The following is a 21,950-nucleotide window of genomic DNA, read 5'->3' as shown; positions in this document are numbered from 1 at the left end:
CAATACACCACTCTTCTGGGATTTGTTCCTCATTCCAGGCTCTCAGTATGATTTTATATATATATGATTAGTCAGAGTAGCACCTCCACATTTAATAAGTTCCGCGGGTATACCATCACTTCCTGGAGATTTATTATTTTTTAGGTGTTTTATTGCATCCCGTACTTCCTGAATTGATGGAGGCTCCAATGGTGTATTGTTGTTTGCTCCTGGGGGTGGTTGATTTGGATCTTCTACTTCGATAGTAAGCAGTTCTTTATAGTGTTCCACCCACCTTTTCAATACTTCTTCTTTTGTATTGAGTATTGTATTTATCTTGTTATACTTTCTTCTTTTCAACGTTCAGAACTTTTTCTGTTAAGATTTTTATGTCATGTATTTATCTTCGATTATCGATGCCAATGTTTAATTTATTATTTCTTTATGGTATATCTGAAACATTTATTTTAATTTTGTAAGCAATATGGATATATTTAATTATTATAGATAATGATTTTTTTTGCAATGAGTGTTTTATGTCACACTGTAGTAAAATATAAAATAAAGATATGTGCATGTTCTAAATGTATTTCACAAACAGGCACTTTTGATGCAATTAAGCAAGGTTTGATAACAATTACTTTCTAATATGCGGGAAAAATAAGTTAAAGCTGATAAAGGTGATTGTTATGAACCGAGAACTTTTTGCTATAACCAGTTATTACTGTAGTTTACATTTTAAAATCTTTTTTGTTAAATTTTATAACAATTAAATGCATCACACAGAACAAATCCGTTTCAAATGATATGATCTATTATTGATGCAGATATCTTTGTTTTATGATAATGGTTTCAATAATACTATTTATATAGTTAATGTGGATATGTAATAACATTTTTCGTTTTTTATATGGTCTACTATAACAAACATTTGGACAGCCTAATATAAATGATGGTTTGTTTTTAGTTATTAATAGTAAACCCAACCATAAATCTCAGTTTTTTTTCTATTTAAATATATAAATTTCACTGGTTTCTTTCTTTCCTTAAGGCTTCTTGGCCATCATATTTCCTCTCAGGCTCAGAATCCCTTTTCATTTAGTAGCTTACTTTTTGACGACTCCATTATTATTTATTCATTACTTGTTTGATTAAATTTGTCTTTCCAGTTTCGTACGCAGTAGTTGTGTTCTTCGTACTAGATATTTGTTTCGTCTTTCTTTTTCATTCGATATTCCCCTAGTCTATTTGCTTATATCCACCTGTTTTACTTCTTCCAGTCATAAAACTATCAATGAAATACATAAAATTATTCTGTAGTTACATCTTATTATAGCTTGTTACTAATTGTGAAGTTGATCTTCGTAGAAAAATTCTGTACATAGGTAATCTTAACTGTATCTTCTTTCAACGTTAGTTTTTAAATTCTTCGAAAATAAGGAATCTATTTTTTATTCTTCCAATATTTATTGATCCACAAATAATATACAGCATGGCTAAATAAGGCACGTTAGATGTTTTGCACGATATTTTTTTATTCTAGACACATTAGAACCTGAAGTAGATGAAACACCTATTCAAAAACAACCTGAACCAAATACAGAAGATGGTAAGTGTGTGAAAAAAAAACGCTTTGAAAGAATATCTAATAATTTTATTAATATATTGGTTTTGGTGAAATAACAGTTGCTAACCTTACTTTAAAACTTTTATATCTGACTAACTTTGGGCTATCGAAAATGTACATCAAAATATAACTAACACAAATATTAATTTTTTCATACTTCTTTTTAATCTTTTAATATTCATAAATAATTACATGAATTACAAAATTAACGATTTGTTTATATCTGAAATTTAAACAAAGGTGCAGTGTAAAAGTGTTACTTCTTCTGGACTAAAAACTAAGTTTGATTTTACTATGTCATCTATAACAAATCAAGAGTAAAGAACTATTTCGCCCATTTGGCGTAAGGTTAATAACCAGTCCTTCCAATAATGATCAATTATAAACACCAGAGCCGTATTCAGGTTACTTATCCCAAGCATGGAAATGGATTCAGCAGCGAGATCTTCCACCATAGAAAGTTCTGGCAATCTACTTGTAAACCAACCATCAAAATTATACTCTACAGCTCTTAATCAACCTACAAATAAATTTCCCAACAAAAAACAAGCAATTCTATTTCACTCACTCCCAAACTCTAATATTGAAGTTTACCTTAATGGCAGTAACTTCGATCGTATTTGTATCTTCTTTACCAGTGAACAGACAGTCGATGAGTTTCTAGCAAACGACAATGGGATTGTAGTAATTAATCAAGAACGTATTCAAACCCGAAGACTAATAACTCCAAATGAACGATTGATTATTTTCAACGTATGTCCAAGTATTCCGCACAGTATTATAAAAGAACAACTGAAAAACTTAGGTATACATCTAATAATTCCAATTGACTTTCTAAGAATAGGGACTTCAAATCCAGCATTCAAGCATATCTTGAGTTTCCGACGATACCCTTCTACAGCGCCAACTAATTTAGACAAATTACCCGATTCTATACAAATATACAATCTTGCTACTTATGCAAACAGCAAGGACATTTTGCATCTCAGTGTCCCAATAAAAATAATCAGACTTCTTCAAACAACACCCAAAATACTGTTCATCTAAACTCTCTAAAGGAAATACACCAATTAGCTCCCCTTTCGACAATTTCTTTTACATAACCTTCTCCTACTGAGACTGAAACTTCAGTACAACAATCAGCTCCTTTGTCGATAAATTCCTCTACACAATCCTCTCTTACTGAGGCTAAAACGTCTAGAAAAATCATTACCTCTCAATCAAATAAGCTTACTCCGATAAACCGCGACCTACCCAATAAGACTCAAATGGATACCTTAGATCAAGATGCATCCTCATCTCAGTACCCTTAACAAAACGTATCTGAAATAATATCCCCCCCCCCCCCAATAAGAGATCACGAAAATACCTTTGTTGAACCGAAGCCACGAAGCAAAAAAAAAACTAAAACTAAACAAGAAAACAACAGAAACCTAGTTGAAGATCTTACCAAATGCACCAGTCAATTCTTCCAAGAAATCTCCAACAATGGATACTTAACACAGAAAAAACTTATTGACTTCTTTGAAAATGCGCATGGTCTTTCAGATCCTCTCAGTATCGCCAGAACTTACTCGGAGGATATCGAAGGATTGATAGACTTTCTAAAATACATCCTATGTTAAATCCAAGATATCTTAAATTTCGTTGTTATAGAATTAAAAACAAAATTACAAAACACGTTTTAAGTAATATTTCTACCGATGATAGAATAGAACCTAAATGAGTACCATACCCATTTAGAACATCTTAAAATTCTTATAAATAAATTTCATCCATCCATCCTATGTTTGCAAAAAAATACATTTCAAAGGAGATTCGTGTCACAATCATAAAAACTTTACACCATAAACAAAAAGAGAAATCAAACGATTTCTACCTGGCGAAATCGAATTCAAATTTTTACCACTGTGCTTCCTAAAACTTGCGAAGCAAACAGTTAGATAAATTACTCGGCAAGGGAATCTAAAATTGCATTTTACATGCCGTTCATCATGGTCAAAATTTGTAGTGAATTCAGTTTCTGGTACTCCAACCGAAGTAAAGTAATAAAACATAATGACGGTATTAGATTTTTGTTTTGATACAGGGCAGCAACAGCCGCTTATACCTATTTCGACCTCTTTAGGTCTCTTCAGAGCGGTATATACTTTACACCATATTTTAAGAATAGAACGACTGGATGTCATGCTAGTGGAGGTGTATCCATAAATCATTCGAAGTTGACTTACTGTCGTACCATGGAGGCTACCTATGAAAAGAAGAGATCAAGTTATCATCTCCAGATTACGATTAGGGCACACCAAGATTACACATGATTTCCTACTACAGAAGCAACCCAAATCTTTGTGCCAGACGTGTGATAGTGATCTAACAGTACATCACTTATTAGTGGAGTGTCCGTTGTACGCATTTGAAAGACAACATGATAGTGACCACAATTGTACCATACTTCTTTTGGTTTCCTCAGGATTAATCAACAAAATCTAATTGCATTCTTTGTTTTTTTTTACATTTATGTTATCATTCTAATCGACTATTGCTAATAATCCTTGTGGTTGAAGCCGTTTCAAATAAAAATAAAATTAATGAATATACTACTAAGACAAATATATTCCTTAATATTTCTTCTTCTAAATTCTCTACTAGCTTCTTGTGAAGGTAAAAATCTTTGTTGATATTTGATAACGCTTTATATATTTTTGACTAGTTTTACAGTAGGTATTTTAAAAAATATTATAATAAATCAGTTTTCCAAAAATATTGTAAAATAGGAATAAAAATTAAGGATGATAATGGTAGACTAATAAAATTAAAAATATTCACTTAGCTTAATGGGATTGAAAATAAAATACCTACAAAATAATAATTTTAGAGATGAATATCAGGCTAAATATTTATTATACAAAAAAAATTAATTCTTGTTTGAGTAAACCATCAATAAAAAGATATAAGGTTTTCATAAAAATAGATACAAGGACCAATAAAATCACGGCATAAATTCAAAAATTACTATTGAACATACTTATATGGATAAACAACGGAGATGAGATATGACCTCTTAAAGGATAATGTCCTTTGCATAAATGGTAGAAAAGTCGGTATTACGCTATTAGATGTTTCACGACAATAACTTTTACGCGGCCATCGAATTTTTCAAAGAATTAGATTGTCAGTCAATTTAAAATTTTCTCTTTAACGTTACTTAAATTTAAAGCAAATTATTAATATCTTATTTGGTAAGGTAAATTAATAAACAAAAAAGCTGTAATAACTAGCGTATTGAAAACTACAATAGAACTGTACATGAAACCCAAATAAATCGCATATATAAATGAAACACTATAATTATTCTAGTTATCGTATTTGGAAACTATATTTAAAGTACCAACTTCTGAAGAAAAAGGTAAAGAAAAGCCAATAAAGTATACCCAACTACTGTTTAAGAACATTTAAATCTTCCCTGGTAATTTCTTTTAATTTTAATCGAGAAATTGGTCGATAAAATACATTGATATAAAAAGCAATTGCTCGTTTTTGCATCAGTTATTGCGTTAATAATTACAGTTATATCATCCTTTAGAATAAATACTTTGTGGCCATATTCTTTACGTTTCCTCAATTTTGTGCTCTATTTTTTAAATATTTTGTTTATATTTGTACGCGCTTACGTGCCATTGCATAAGCTGCGATACTGCAAGACTGTTATATAAAATAAAACGAAGTCAAACGTCCTATTTTAGCAGTCGATAAAAAACCGTAATTGTTTGTTTGGCATTGCTGCTCTTAAGAATATTCCGAATAAGCCAAAATTAGCAAATATTAAATTTTTACACAGTGTAATGTTTTTGTTGGTTTCCTCCTAAATACGCTTTTGTTATTTCATTAAAAGTGGGGTATGTCATAACAATATCGTATATATATTTATAATACATATACCTATAAAGATAGCAATAATCAATGGTTAGAATATACCGAATAAATTAAACGTCGCTATTATAAATATAACAAAATTTACTAACTTTAGGATCTAAATTTTATAACACCTACAATAATATTGCAGTAGATGTTAATTTATTTTCAGATGATCAAATCAAAACTAAAATTTCGATAAAAAAAATGTATATTGTTAAATTTGTTGTAATATGATAATAAGCAAATTATTATCGTAAAATCTTAAAACAATAAAATGTATCTAGAGCAAGTTGCATACAACTACGACTTAAACAATTAGAGCATGTAATCTACATTTTTAACAATTAATACGGATTTTTCATAATGTTAAAAGTCGTTAATATAAAGCAATAATTTCTTTGCTTAGCCATGAAACATCTCGTTAGTAGAAATATAAAAATATTAACAATATCTTGTATTCTTTAAGTAATTTGTTATATCTTGTTGTTGTTGAACAAATTGATCTAGTCATCTAGTTAGAAGTCATCATATTTGAGGTATATTTATTCCGGGGATGTATACAGCCTTTTTCATTTAAGACATGATACAACATAAGGTGTAGGTTTTCTTTTAATTTGATGTTGCATCATAATTTGCTATCCCCATTTTTAATAATTCAAATTTCTTCCGCAATAGTTTGTTTTGCATAATTTATACTTTTGTATATCCTCATTTTTTTCTTTTCATTTATGAGGTATTTTCTACTTTTGTTTTTTAGTTTTTTTAACATACAAGATATTTGCAAAATTTACATTTTGTATATAAACAAAGGTGACCTAGCTTATGCCACGAGTTCAAACAAAATTCCTGCAATAAATTATATATTTAAGTATTCATATATAATTTATAAAAAATATATAATTTGTAAATCAGTTTAAAGAAATTAAAACCAACTGTTGATTGGCAGATATTAGATTATAAATTAGTCTTTTATAAAAACAGAACCAATATTTACTTATATATACCAGATATTATAATATTTTTTTACTAAAATATTGTCAGAAAGTGGTAAACAATGAGGAAGTAACCTTGATCAAACTTTTTGTATAAAAAGTATAGCCCTGAGCAATGTTTATTTTTTTGAAAATGCGTGTGTCGGCTTTCTGCTTGTTAATTGTTTGTGTTTGTTTTATATTATTTTTTTACGTTCAATTAGTAACAAATAATAAATTTAGTATTCAGATCATCTAGATAAAATTTAGTTTTGCATATACCTCACTATTTTTGACTATAATTATGAGATACTAGTTTTGCAGTATTTTTTAATTATTTCCTTATCTTTTTGTTTTTTATATATAATTTGTTTATTACTTAATAACGTTATTTCTGTATCCTTACATCTTAAAAAGGTTAGACGAATTGTGCTCCAAAATATTGATTAATTTAACAACAAATAAACATTTTCAATTTCTTTTTATTCCGGTGTAAAATACTTTTACTCTAAAATAACAACTCTCAGCCTTTCTGGCACAGACTCAATCAAAGCGGATTTCTCGTTTGGCGGTATTTATTCCCACTCTTTCACCAGCGCCTGTTCTAACGCTACCACAGTTTTAAACTTGCCATTATTTTGCCAAACTACTCTTTCCTAGTTATCCCGCAGTAAGTACTCGAATACTAACATCTGTAAAGTATTGCTTTGTTGCCATGGCTATGTGCGACCAGCATTATCTGCATTAGGAGAAAATTTTACCTTACAAAATTCATGTAAGGTACCATATGTTTTTCCAAACATTTCTTAAGGTCCCCAGGGAAATAAAAAATGCCGCCACATACCATACTTAAACCACAAAACTATACAATGGCGGAGAAGCAACATTGGAAATTGTTTTCCCCAGACCTTCTCCACAGTTCCTGTCTATAAACAGAATGAATAAAACAATTTTAATTTGATAAATTTCGTCGTGGATAGAACATAGGTTCGATCTTCTTCTTCCTATGCCGTCCCCATTAACGGAGGTTGGCGACCACATTTCTAAAAGTTTCTCTGTCTTTTGCAACGTGGAATAATTCGTCTACAGTCATATTTGTCCAGTCTCGAATATTTCGCAGCCATGACTTCCTCTTGACTCTACCCTGCATGATGACCTGCAGAAGACTATATTTATCATTCCTCAGTATGTGTCCAAGGTATGCAGTCTTGCGTACTTTTATTGTTCTCAACAATTTTTTGTCTCGACCCATCCTTCTCAGCACTTCCTCATTGGTGACACTGGCAGTCCATGGAATTCTCAACATTCTCCGGTATATCCAAACGATTCCTCCACCAACTCTTATTCCCTCTTTTCTTTCCCATAAGGCTTTTCTGAATATGACCTGTGAGTACACGTTAAAAAGCGTCGGAGACAAGACGCGTCCTTGCGTCACTCCTCTCTCAATCGGTATATTATTTGTTTCTATATCGTTCACCTTTACTACTGCTTTCTGGTTCCAGTATATAGCCTTAATAAACTAAATGTATTTTTTGTCTAAATTGATTTTTTTTAAGTCATCTATTAACTTCATATGCTGCTGACATTTCTGCAAGAGTACCGTCAACGCAAATAATGCCTTCCTTGTCCCCATGCCTCCTCTGAAGCTAAACTGCGTTTGATCTATCTGCTCCTCATATTTCTTATAAATTCGGTTTTGAACAATTTTCAAGAGAATCTTTAAAGTATGGCACATTAGGCTCATCAATCTATAGTCATTACATGATTTGAGATTGTTGTTTTTTGGTAGAGGTAAAAATATCGATTTAAACCATTCCTCCGGGATGTTTTCCTCTACATATATGTGGTTGAGGATTCGGGTGAGTCTCTTTATATTACCGTCATCTAAGGCTTTTAACAGTTCATCTGGAATTTGATCAGGACCCGGTGCTTTTCCTTGTTCTGCATTCTGTAGGGCATTCTTTACTTCTGAGGGTAAAATTTGTAGGTATGGTTCTTCTTCACCTATATCCTGTTCATTTTCCCTCTCGTCATGGAACAGATGGATTACATGGACATAGGTCCGATCTGTGACTTAAAATTTATTTATTTTATATCGCCTATACGTAATTTTAAATACTTATTTTTTTGTTTTATTTTCATAGTCGAGTAGCCACGTTATGAAAGGAACTAGACTTTAAATACACTCCATTGGAATTGTTTTTTGATAAATTAAAATTATATTGTTAATATATTTCTCTATAATAAGAAAATATCCACCGGGATATATTTCGATAATTTTTTTATCTAAAAATGCCTAACCACATCCTTGTTCTTCGTGCTAGCATATCAACAACCAAGTTCAAGTAATTATGTCAAGTTCTTGTGTTAATACCGCAAGGTTAGTTTTTGATACGCACCGCTAACTTTAGTTACTAACAATAAGTTTAAAAATATTGTAAAAAAATGTTATTTATTAGTCAGTTTCGCAAGATTGAGCTTTTAGTTCAAACATTTAGGAATGTTTAAGCTCGTTTATCTAGTAGTATTCTTTGAATATCGAAGAAGTTTTTTATCTTTTAGGTTCAATTTATTAATATATAATTTTGTGGTAATAAGTAATTTCTGAATAACCACAAAATATGGATGTATTATTCGCAGAACTAGAAAAGCTCTTCTATTTTTGTCCTGGTTTTAATGTAATACAGAAAAAATAAGCGTGACTCTTTGTGTTTAATCTTTAAAATTAAAATCACGGAATCAATTATTTTAATAAAAATATTACAACATTTGTGATTGTAATAAATTTAGTATTCTCTTGACGACGCTCATGCTTTTAAAAGTTGACACAATTAGTCGAAGTTGAATGTAGCGACAATAAATTCATAATTTTTTTCTTTTCTCTGTAGATATTTCATGCGAAAAGGAATATAATTGTGCGAAGAGTGGGTTCGGAGTTACCGAGTTACCAAGTAAAGTGCACCTCCTCCTTTTACAAAGGATGAAAATCGCTTTTATGTTGTCAAAAGTCAATTTTCACCCTCCATTTGTCAGGAAGAACTAGATTTAGTGGTTAAGCTCTGAAAATATGGTCTCGGCGACCGGCACTCTAAGAGAATCGTTAAAGTAATGATGTACTTTACACTTATATTTCAGATTTTTCTTGAATTGTTTTATTATGAGGTTTCAAAAGGTGGCGCCAGTAGATTTTTATTATATTAATACGGTTAAATATTTCTAAATGACATTTCCTCTTAAAAAAAAGTATTAATATCGTATATTAAAGTCAATACAGTCAGGTATCATCATCATCAACCTGTATGCGTACACTGCTGGACATAGATCTTTCTCAGCTCTTTCCATCTGTCTCTATCTTGTGCGGCTAGCATGATGATCTGTCTTGTCTAATGATCTGGCGACGTGTCTTGCCCAATTCCATTTTAACGACGTGATTGTTTCGACATCGTCTGTTGTTTTTGTTCTACAACGTATTTCTTCGTTTGGGATTCGGTTTCTCAGAGAGACACCCAACATCTGCCGCTCAATAGCCACCTGAGTCACGCGAATCTTATTAACTACCTTTTTTATGAACGTTATTGTCTCCGGTCAATAAGTGAGTACAGGTAGCACACATTGGTCAAAGATTTTCCTTTTTAGGCATATGGGTAGATCCGATTTAAACACATAGCTTATTTACCAAACGCTGCCCAGGCTAGTCCTATGCGAAGTGGGAGCTTACATGTCTGGTTATCTCTGCCCAACTAAATTTCATGTCCTAGGTACTTATACGATGTAGTCTGCACAATATTCCTTCCATCAACAGTAATATTTCGATTTAGCACCAGAATAGTAATTATTTGCGTCTTGCCCATACTAATGTTTAGTCCGACCTCCAAGGAAACGTGATATAATTTTTCAAACATTATTATTGCACCATTCATACGATCGGCTATAAAGACGATGTCATCTTCAAATCTCAAATGACAGATTCTCTCCATTTATGTTGATACCATGCTCGTTCAGATGTGCCTTCTTACAAGTACATTCTAAAAGAGTCGTGAATAGATTTTGAGAGACAGTCTTACGCTAGCTGTGGCATCTTGGTAGATATATTTGATTATTTTAGTGTAGCGATAGTCTATTCGGCATTCTGTCAATGCTTTTAACATTTCCTGATGGCTTATGATATCGAATGCTTTCTCGTAGTCGACAAATATCAGTGCCAATGGTCTGTGGACAGTCAGGTATATCATCTGTCAAAACAATTAGAGACAATTAATGGACGCCTATTATTAAATGTGTATATAGTATATCAGTTCCGATATAAATATCAGATAATCTCAGTTTGCATGTTTCGTGCCGAATAACCAAATCGATTTATTCATTTATTTTCATTAGTTCTAAGACTTTTTAACCAACAAATTGCATGATGCTATTGACTTAACAACTATTATTGTATAAAGTGTATTTTAGTAATATAAAATAATTTCAGATACCGGATTAACCGAAGAAGAAATTGTTCTCGCAAATGCCATCACTGAAGGACCTGAGGCCGAAAAGGCCATCCAGAAAGCCGCTTTAATCCTTCGTCTACGTGAAGGAATGAACTCACTATCGCGTGTACTTAAAGCTATCGAAAAATATCAGGGCATAGTTCTTCATTTAGAAACTCGCCCTAACCAACGCGAAAATGGACAATTGGATGCTCTTATTAAGATCGAGATGACTCGTGTTAACTTACTTCAACTTCTTAAGGTTAGTTGCATATAAAATCAATATTTAGTAAGTTGTGATTTAAGTCTACTCCGATAACTATCAATATTGCTCTTCCTGGTTCATAGCATTTACCAACATTTTTAATAATTTCTTAAATTTGGTAAAATCTTCTTGCTTCAATACTATTGTTATAATTGCAAGTAAATGTATATATTATTTATTGTCCAGGGTCTTAGACAATCAGGAACTTTGGAACACACTACTCTTATTGGAGAAGATAATATTTCTGCAAAAAACCCATGGTTTCCAAGACATGCCAGTGAATTGGATAGCTGCAACCATTTGATGACCAAGTACGAACCTGATCTTGATATGAATCACCCTGGATTCTCCGACAAAGAATACAGAGCCAGACGAAAAGAAATTGCAGAAATTGCTTTTTCCTATAAATAGTAAGTAAAAAATAATAACTTATGATATAGTTTTATTACGATCAAGAGACATAATGCTAGTTTCTTACTCTATGTATTCCTAATAATTTAACACAATTCATATAACTGATTTTATTTTTCAGTGGGGAACCAGTACCATTTATTGAATATACCGAAACTGAAAATAAAACCTGGAATGCAGTATTTACCACAGTTTGTGAATTAATGCACAAACATGCATGTGCAGAGTACAGAACAGTATTCAGGTAAGTTTAAATTTGCACACATTTACTTTAACAATAAAAGAGAAATCCAGTTGGTATTACTTTAAAATATTTAATAGAGAAAACCTGTTGGTATTGTTTTAAAATGTTTTATCGTTTATAACACGGTTTCTTTTAATAAATAAAACCCTTTTTAGTAGTCACTTTTATTGTGGAACTCCTAGTTTGTCTCAATCTCTCTCTTCAATCCAATCCTGACCCCCCGGAGGGAGCGTAGTGATTGACGTGATATCGTGTATTTTCCATGTCCGAAGATCTCTGTCTTTGGGTATTTCTTTTAACTCATGCATAGTGTCTTTTGCATATTCCTGTAATTTGCTTGATCCATCTTGTTGGGGATCTTCCTAGCTATTTGGGCCTAATACCTTTCCTTGTGTAATGACTCTTTCCATGTTTACTGTGTTTGCTCTCAAACATGTCCAAAGTACTTTAATTGTTGGAGATGTACTTTACTAAAAAGCCAGCCGTTTACTAACTTTTAGCTCTCTTGGAATCGTGGAATCATGGACGTTAAATCTAGACACAATAAGACGACTAAACGCCTTTAAATTGTGGACCTATAGAAGAATTATGAGGGTTTCCTGGGTAGATAGTATTACGAACAATGAACTACTAAGAAGAATAGGTAAAGAGAAGGAAGTTGAACTTACAATTAAAGAAAGAAAGCTACAGTATCTCGGACATGTGATGCGGGGTGCGACTCATAATGCAAGGAAAGATAGATGGCAAAAGAAGCATCGGAAGAAGACGAATTTCATGGCTTAAGAACCTGAAAGAATGGTTTAGATGCAGCTCAAAACAACCATTTAGAGCTACTGCCTCAAAAATTAAAATAGCTATGATGATTGCCAACCTCGGTAGCGGAGATGGCACCTGCAAAAGAAGAAGCTCTCTTAAAATTGAATTATTTGTTCTACGGTCGGTCCAATCCAAGAAATTCGTAATATTCGTCTCCCACAGAACATTTCAGTGGCGTCTATCTTTCTTCTTTACGATTGTCTCAGGGTCCAGGGTTTACATCCGTAGGTCAGTATTGGGAACATTAAGTTGTTGATCAACCTCATCTGTAGATTAGTTATATGAAGCGAAAATGACAATTATTTAAAAAAAATATTTATTTTCTTTAAAAAGTAATTAGTTAATATAAAATTTAAAAAAAAACTTAAACTTACATTTAAAGGACTTTTAAATTTTAATTTTAATGGGATGAGTGATATTGCTTTTTATTACGACAAATATACTTAATATTAGGCTTAATTGATGAAAGCTGAATTCTCATGTCAGGTTCGACATCAAGTCTGTTCAGGTATTTAGTTTTTATCGACAAATAAGCTGAGAACCCCGTTTCGCACATATATGTGGTTACAAATGGTAAAAACAGCAACATTGCCTTTTGCGTCAATTCAGGATATTCATCTTTTATACTGCACCAGCATTATAGCATTAATAATATAATATATAGCATTAATAATAGCATTAATTTAAATTTATTTTGCAATGATGAATCAGATGTCATTTCAATAAAAGTTTCGTATTCTCCCGTTGACATGGTAAAAGTTCGTGTATTAAAAAAAAATGGGTTTTTTATCCACAATTAAGTTTGATATTTCATCTGCTGTTCTTTTGGAAAATATTTATCAAAAGCTTCACTCAATCCTTTCAGATGTTGAATAATTTCTTTAATAAATGTGTCTGACATTTCAAACTCTTCTTCTTCTAAAAAACCTTTTATTGTTTGGAAACAATCGAACTCGTTGGAGCGCATACATATTGTTCAAAAGCCAATTTTTTTATTTGTCAACAGATTGTCTTTTATTTCCCATAAAATCCTTTATGTCTTATATTTAACCTATTTTCAAACTTTCCCATATATTACTTTTTGATCAAATAGGTATATTGGTTTAAAGTCCTTCTGCTATCGTATATTCACTCTTTGAATATTTCTGTATTCTTTTAAGTGGTTAATTTTTTACCTACAACCATTTTATTAGATGTTCCTAGTTATTGCAATATATAGTTCCTATATATTATAATATCGTTGACTTCTTGTAAGTGCCATCTCCGTTAAGGAGGTTCGCAATCATCATAATATAACAATAACTTTCAAAGTTATCGTTTTAAAACATTTTTTTGAAGTAAATTTATCTCTTAGATTCTTCAGCCAAAATATTCGTCTTCTTTTGAAACTCCGTCTACCCTCTATTTTGCCAAAGATTTTGTGGTTAAAGATGCAGTATTTTTCTTTTATTATTCCTTCAACTTATGTATTTAATTATACTCAACTTTATATTTAACTTTAACTTTATTCCTTGGTTTTTCTTAACACTTAAAAAAGTTCGCAATGTGATCCACCCATGAGATCTTCAGAATTTTTCTATATTTTCACATCTCAAAGGAACTAAGTCTTAATTTGGACTCCTCTCGATCAGGCGTCCACGATACGACTCCATAATACCTTATGTATAATATATTTGTTCTGGACCTGGAGATTTATTAGTGGTCTTTGATCTTATTGAATAAATACCTTCTTCTTTAGATAAAAAAGCCAAACCTAATCATTATTATTATATTTTACAGAATACTTCAAGATGAAGGAATATTCAATCCACACAAAGTGCCACAATTGGAAGAAATGTCTTGCTTTATGAAGAAACGCACAGGATTTACTTTAAGACCTGCCGCTGGATTACTTACAGCAAGGGATTTCTTGGCTTCACTGGCTTTCAGAATTTTCCAAAGTACACAATACGTCCGTCACACAAAAACACCTTTCCACACCCCAGAACCGTAAGTATCTTTATATTCAGTATCACTATTGCTATAATGATTTTTATTGGGAATACGCAATTTACTATTTTTATGTTGAATAATCAAAATGTCAAAATAACCTCATTTTAAACTAAAATTGTGGATTATTCCCAATAAAAATAGTAAATTGCAAAATCGATCGATATTTAAACTATTTTATAACATAGATTTAAATAATAATTATACATCAGTTAGTTATTAATATTCTTGACCAATTATTAAGCAGCGGATATTACAAAAGTTGTTGTGAATTACCAATCTTTAATAGACGTGTTATAGATTTTTGAAGTGTTATATAATGTTAGTACATTAAAGGGCCTGGTGTCATCAAAGAACTTGGGTGTAATTGAATCTGTATTCCATTATATCGAGAGAGCTAGACTAATAGCGGATCGCTTAACTTTGCAATTGAAAATTATCTAACAGTTCCAGTGTCGTTCATTTTACATTATTTTTTTATGTTAAAATATGAAAGCGGATTCTAAAAATAAATGAGGAACTTAATAATATATCCAACAAAGAAACACAAATATTTTTATAAGAAATAAGAATAATACTAATCATGAGTATTTATAAGGTTGTACAACAAACTGCCAAACTTGATATAAATAGCAGTTTAAAATAAAATAAAAAATTCTACAATATCTGCACTAAAGTACAGACAACAAAAAAGTAAAACCAAACAAATATTTAATGTTTCGCAAAATTTATTCTTAGATATAGAACTCATAAATGCTTGAAAAAACTGTTAAATGTACTAGCATATAAAAAATAAATGTACAAAGTTGTCAAAACGGAAATACAAATTTACATACAATTAAATTTATTCATGCATATTATATTATATCGCATTCGCAAAAATAAATATTCGCCGTAATATTTAAGAGATTTGTAGTTTCGTGAATTTTTATCAATTTTTTGCATTCGCATTTAATCAGAAATTTTAATATCCACTGTGCGCCATTGTACCGATATACCCTAATAAGATTTGTCTCCTTGACGAAAGAATATTACAGTCTGATAACCTATAAACCTAATCTTGCATCTCACGGGACGTTTTGAAATTTAAACGTATCGGAAGTACTTATTTCCAGATTGAATCTGTAGTCTTTATTGAGTTTTTCTTTTACTTTTTCAGTGACTGCATTCACGAAATCTTAGGACACATGCCTTTACTTGCCGATCCAAGTTTCGCTCAATTTTCACAAGAAATTGGTCTTGCATCACTTGGAGCATCTGATGAGGAGATTGAAAAATTATCTACCGTAAGTATTAGCAGCTAGTTATTTTATAAAAATACTGAGGACATTTGTAAAACAAATGAGATGTGTTTAAAACATAGATAAAAATGATTTTAAATGGGAATACCAAAATTAACATTTTTTAATATCTAAAACAATGTTTTAATAAACCATACTTTTTAAATGACAAACTATTTCGACATCTTTTCGTCCTTGTTACTATGCAAGAACTAACAAAAAAAAAACTGCTTATCAATATTCATATTCCTTCTCTCAATCGACGTTTTTACAAGTAGCAAATTCCAATTAGTTGTTGTTTTTGTCATGTAGAATAAAAACTCCCACCTAAACATTTTTTAAATTATAATGCGTGCATATATATGTCTCAGACCTAGTTTCTATGATTGCAAAATAGATGCTTGACCATGTGCAGATTGAGTAAATGCATTCAATGCACTGCCCAATGATATAATGGTCGATCGTGCGTAAATATACTTGACCATGACATATTAGTCGCATTTTTTCATAAAAATCACCTTTTTCGTCCCAGAACATCAGTCGAAGGTAATTATCACGGTTTTGTTTGTTTAGAAAATATGTATTAATTACAAGTGAAGTGGTTATTGATTTTCTGCTTGATTGACAATAAACCGAGGTTCAGTATTCATGTACTCATATTATTCATAGCAGTGAGGGTGCAAGGCAATGAGATAAATGGAATACATTTTTCTTTCGCAATCAATTATACCGCAATTTTAATTGCTGTTAATGATGGAAAATTGTAAAACATTTATTTTTATATAAATGAATATATCGGTATTTCAATAATTTTATATAAATATAAGTTTTTTTATATCTACCAGATTTTTAAATAGTAAATATCATCTGCTTCAGTTAGAATTATACAAATTTTCGTTTTAAGTTATGCACCATTCAAACTAATAACATTAAATATTTCTATAATATTATTCTCATAACACATACAACATACCAGTTGTTCTTCATTTCTCCCATTTCTCTCAGTTTTCCCCACATTTTATGCCATACAAACAAATGTTTATAATAAACGTACTTTAACCTTTAATTGTGACTTATTCCTATTTAAATAGTTATTGTTGATCTGCCTTGCATAAATCCAAACTGATCTTCGGACATTTAGGTTTTTCTACGTCTACGTACCTGTGTATCAACCTCTCCCTTTCTCATATTTTGATCGTGTGATTGAGTTGTGTTATAGCCCTGTAGTTTGTGCATTGTTATATATAACGTTTGTTTGTCTAGAATTTTACCCACTTCCATATTGATATTAAATAAACCTGTTAATCAATTTGTTGCTGGCTCTACTAAAGCTTTCATACTTTCTTATGGATATCTTCTGGTCCAAATATTTTACCTTTTTTTAATTTTTAAATGCCTTGAGCAACTTATTCGTTTATTATTTTGGTGATAATTGCTGTTGCTGTGTCAGTTAGCTCAATTTGTTTTCTATCAAATTCTACTACTACTACTATCGGTTTACAGCGTTCTCCGACGCCTTCCGACTCCTAACCGCCATTCTTCTCTATTCAGCCATAGGCTTGGAGGGATTTCTCTTTCCTCTAGTTCTTTTTCAATTTCCTCTCTCCAGCTTTTTCTCGGCCTTCCTCTTTTCCTTCTTCCTTGTGATGTCCACTTTAAAATCTGTTTTGGAATCCTGTCATCTGGCATTCTCTGTACATGGCCGTACCATATTAACTGTTTCGTTTTTATGTCATCAACTATTGTATGCTTGACTCTCATCATTTCACGTATTCTCTCATTTGGTATCCGATCTCTTCTTGATTTTCCTGCTGCTCTTCTCCAGAAGTCCATTTCTGTTGCTAGTAACAGTTTCTCTGTTCTTTGTTTCATTTGCCAAACTTCGCTGCCATATGTGATTACACTTTTCTATCAAATTCTTCATTTAATAAACTGTCAAAGAACTTTTTTTATGGCTTTTTGTGGTTGCCTTCTTTGCTAAGGTTTTTCCAATAATTTCAACAGCAGCATCTCTAATAGTAGTGGTCATACTCTTTCAAACTATTTTTATCCCTAGTAAGTATACCTTCTTTCTCATTTTTGACATCCATATAATATATGTACTTGCTTCCTTGGGGTTCTTACGTCCTCTGATGACAGCGTAACATTGTAAAAAACTATATTTCTGATCGTAATTTCATCTTAGATACCTTTCCTATTTTTAACAACTTTGTTAACATTTTGGTCACTTTCAGCTGAAACATACGTGTCTATTGAAACCGAGAATAACAAGCAGAGAATAACGAAACCATGTTATTGCTGCATTAATTCTTTTGAGAGAATAATTATTGTTTAAATATCAGCAAGTACAGCTTGAAAAGACATTATTTAAATTATGAGGACCATCAATGTATTTCAGATATTGAATATCATGTAAATATTGTTCGTATAAGAGTTATAAGTTTGTTGTTCTGTTTATATAATTAAAGATGCCTACGTGTTGCTATTCGTTTAGTAATACACATATAAAATATAAACTAACATTTTTATGTGAAAGGTGAAGAACCAATAATGTTTTTCATAAAACATAATATTATCAATGTATCACTAATCGTTCCTAAAATTAATTATTAAACTCTTACTGAATTCTTTCTGGTTTTCCACTTAATAGTAATCAGTATCGTTGATTTGTCACCATCTAATTGCTATTGCTTCAGTTTAAATACTAATAGCATGGAAATTACCTGTTTATCTTGCAACGTAGATTCTTCGGATATGTGCAATCGCTAAATTAATTAGGTGGAATTGGACCACTTAGAAAAAATATTGACGTTTAGAATAGATTTTTAAATACTACTCTGAAATAATTAAGACGAATACTTCTTATACAAAAACAAATTGGATTCTGTTAACTAGTAATATGCATTAATATAATGTTTTTCATTTCTACTTATTTCTGGTATTTACATAAATATATGAGCATTTAAATCTTTTTGACTAATTTTGATACCAAATAATTACTTTATTTTAAGTGAAAAATATACTGCTATATTTGATTTCACATTAATGGCATTTGTTGACAATTTTGTATATTTTTTGTATTTTTGTCACCTTTATCAAAACTTTTGCTTCTTTACAAATCTTACATCAGATCCATTCTGAACTACGGATGTATATTTTATGGATCAGCAAGTAAACAAATTTTAAATAAAATTGATGTATTTCAACGGACTGTTCTTCGTACCTGTATGGGAGCAATAAAGTTTGCTCCAATAGCTCCATTGCATGTTGAAGCTTTAGAACCTTCTTTAAATTTTAGACGAAATTATCTAAGTGAACAATTTGTAGTGAAAACTTCATGTATCACTAATTCCTTAGATTTTGGCATAAGCTCCCTAAATACAGATGATCTAACAAACAGTTACTGGACTCATAAAAATTCACCAACCCTTTGTATGGCCTTTAGAGCCATGTGTAACAACAGTATTAGCAACCAACCTTGATAATAACGACTATTTCGCATTTTTAATGAAGCTGACATACACATACCAACAAATTATAATACTCCATCATTAGATTTATGCATCTTAAATTCTTATTTAAAAAATGGCCCAAGGCAACTGTAATCTATACAGATGTATCCAAAACATCGGAAAGGACCGAATGTGCTTTCTACATTCCATCCAAGTGAACTGGAAAAATGTTCAAACTACCTCTTAATTGCTCAATTTTTAGTGCTGAAGCACTTGCAATTCTTGAAGCCTTGATATATTTCGAGAGTTTTTCTCAACACGTAATTGGCTAAATAAATAAATGCTACAGCTAAAAAAAAAGTTTATAAAAATATCAACACTATGATTTTAATAAATGAAGATGTAAAACGAAACATCTACCTTTAGCAATGCAGCAAACATTCATTCTATATATAATTTTCAAAATCTAGAAAGCAGATCATCGCAAGTTAAAATGTTATATAAACCAATTATTACGAATGTTAACTAAGAAAAAAAATATTTTTTAAATGATTTTAACATTTTTCTTACCTTTCGTTTTCAGATTTATTGGTTCACAGTTGAATTCGGACTCTGCAAGGAAAATGGAGAAACCAGAGCATATGGTGCCGGTCTTCTCAGCGCGTACGGAGAACTTCTCCATGCTCTTTCTGACAAACCTGAACACAGACCTTTCGACCCAGCTAAGACCGCTCTTCAACCATATCAAGATCAAGAATACCAACCAGTGTACTACGTAGCAGAAAGTATTGAAGATATGAAAGACAAATTCAGAAGATGGGTATCTCAAATGTCCAGACCCTTCGAAGTCAGATTCAACCCACACACCGGAAGGGTGGAAGTCCTAGATTCAGTAGAAAAATTGGAATCACTTGCACACCAGTTAAATACAGAAATTATGCACCTTACAAATGCCATCAATAAAATGAGGGCTCCTGTCATCTAAACTATTGATAGGGATATTGGTTTGGTGAGGTTGGTTTGACTGTGTTCTGATTCGGGTAACTAAAGGGATACTTGGCACTTTTACTTAAGCTGTTAACTTTTATTAACATAATCGTGTATAGTTTTATACAGCAGAAAGTATTTGCTAGTGACAATATCAGAATATTTGCATTCATTTCTTGTAATATTATTACAAGTAAACAAATTTTCTAATTGCTTTATTTATTCGTGTAAAATATTGTAATTAGTTTTGTACAGTTTGAATCTATAAAGCAACTCTTTATACGAGTCTTTTTTACGAGTTTATTATCAGTTCTTATCTATTTTTTACACTACAGGATTCTAGATTCTTATTTGTTTCTCTTTTTTTATTATACCAACAAAATTTCGAATCTAATTTTGCCTACGTTGCCCGAACATTTGCTAATTTATATAGGATTGAAACTTCACCAAATCACGTACAGGTTTCAAAAAGATTGTTCCTGTAACGATTCATCGAATTTGTTTAACGTGTGTATAAAGTCGTTTAATGTGTATAATGTATTATATTATTATATCTAAATCGCATAAACTAGAACGAATATACGACCATGAAATCTATCTATTAGCATAGTTTTTGTACCATATTCTTTTATCCGATTGAAAGTTATTCTACCCGTTGACTACTAACTATTTGTAACTAATTAAGAATACTATTTAAAGTAAATGCTACTATGTAATTTCTATTAACAGTACTTTTTCTAATTTATGCGATTCTTCCAAACTTAGAGTATTAGTAGTGAGTGTAGCCTGGTGATCTCACAAGTAGTGCACCACAAGTATCTGCGATAATGATTTTTAGTCTAGGGTGGACCGCCTCTGTATTATTTTCTTATATCCTTTTTGTATTGTGTAAAAGGCATGTTCCGCAAGAATTATTTAATAATTTAAATTAATTTAATTTAATGCACCTGCACGAGAATATTAATTTAATGTATGTATTATAGATGTATATGAGAAGTATATTAAATAAAACCGTGCAATGAATGAGTTTTTGCGTTTTTTTTTAATTCGGTAAAGTTACAACATACACTTTTGTAGCCTATGAAATATGGCAAATAATACTGTAAAAAGTATTATACGAGGCATGTTTTTTAAGTAAGTACCGTTTTGCGATTCCGCCGCCGCAGCGCTACGGTCGGCGTTCCGCGCATGAGCGCTGGTTACCTACATCTCTTGTCTACGCACTGACGCCATTACAGTCTGATTCTTCATTGTATACTTGTTTACTCCAGTGTTTAAGATGCCTCCAACAATCGTGAGTCACGCTGATTGTGAAGTACGGGCTGTTATACGATTTCTTAGTGCTAAAGGCGTAAAACCGATCGATATTCATCTTGAGATCGTTGAAGTTTACGGACAAAACATTATGAGTGATGGAATGGTAAGGAAATGGGTGAGAGCATTTAAAGATGGCCGCACAAATGTGCATGATGAAGAACGGAGTGGGCGTCCTTCGGTCGTTAATGAAAATTTGGTGCAGAAAGTGAACGAAAAGGCGAGAGA

The 21,950-nt window shown here is 31.4% G+C and overlaps 1 protein-coding gene across 2 annotated transcripts in view; it reads left to right on the top strand.

Moving 5' to 3' along the window:
* ple (tyrosine hydroxylase ple) overlaps window positions 1–21,435 on the top strand; it is a 33,191-nt gene extending 11,756 nt beyond the window's left edge. The window contains exons 3-9 of one of the 2 annotated variants that reach the window (XM_072538619.1): window positions 1,523–1,588; window positions 10,964–11,226; window positions 11,416–11,639; window positions 11,762–11,884; window positions 14,480–14,689; window positions 15,849–15,975; window positions 20,005–21,435. In XM_072538619.1, the coding sequence (XP_072394720.1) occupies window positions 1,523–1,588; window positions 10,964–11,226; window positions 11,416–11,639; window positions 11,762–11,884; window positions 14,480–14,689; window positions 15,849–15,975; window positions 20,005–20,406 (1,415 nt within the window). In that variant the 3' untranslated portion in view covers window positions 20,407–21,435. The remainder of the gene's footprint in view (window positions 1–1,522; window positions 1,589–10,963; window positions 11,227–11,415; window positions 11,640–11,761; window positions 11,885–14,479; window positions 14,690–15,848; window positions 15,976–20,004) is intronic. The other variant, XM_072538620.1, reaches the window with a different exon arrangement.
* The last annotated feature ends 515 nt before the right edge of the window (window positions 21,436–21,950 follow it).

The sequence above is a fragment of the Diabrotica undecimpunctata genome, chromosome 7 (genome assembly GCF_040954645.1).
Source record: "Diabrotica undecimpunctata isolate CICGRU chromosome 7, icDiaUnde3, whole genome shotgun sequence".
Lineage (NCBI taxonomy): Eukaryota > Metazoa > Arthropoda > Insecta > Coleoptera > Chrysomelidae > Diabrotica > Diabrotica undecimpunctata.
This window is presented reverse-complemented; position numbering and strand designations above follow the sequence as displayed.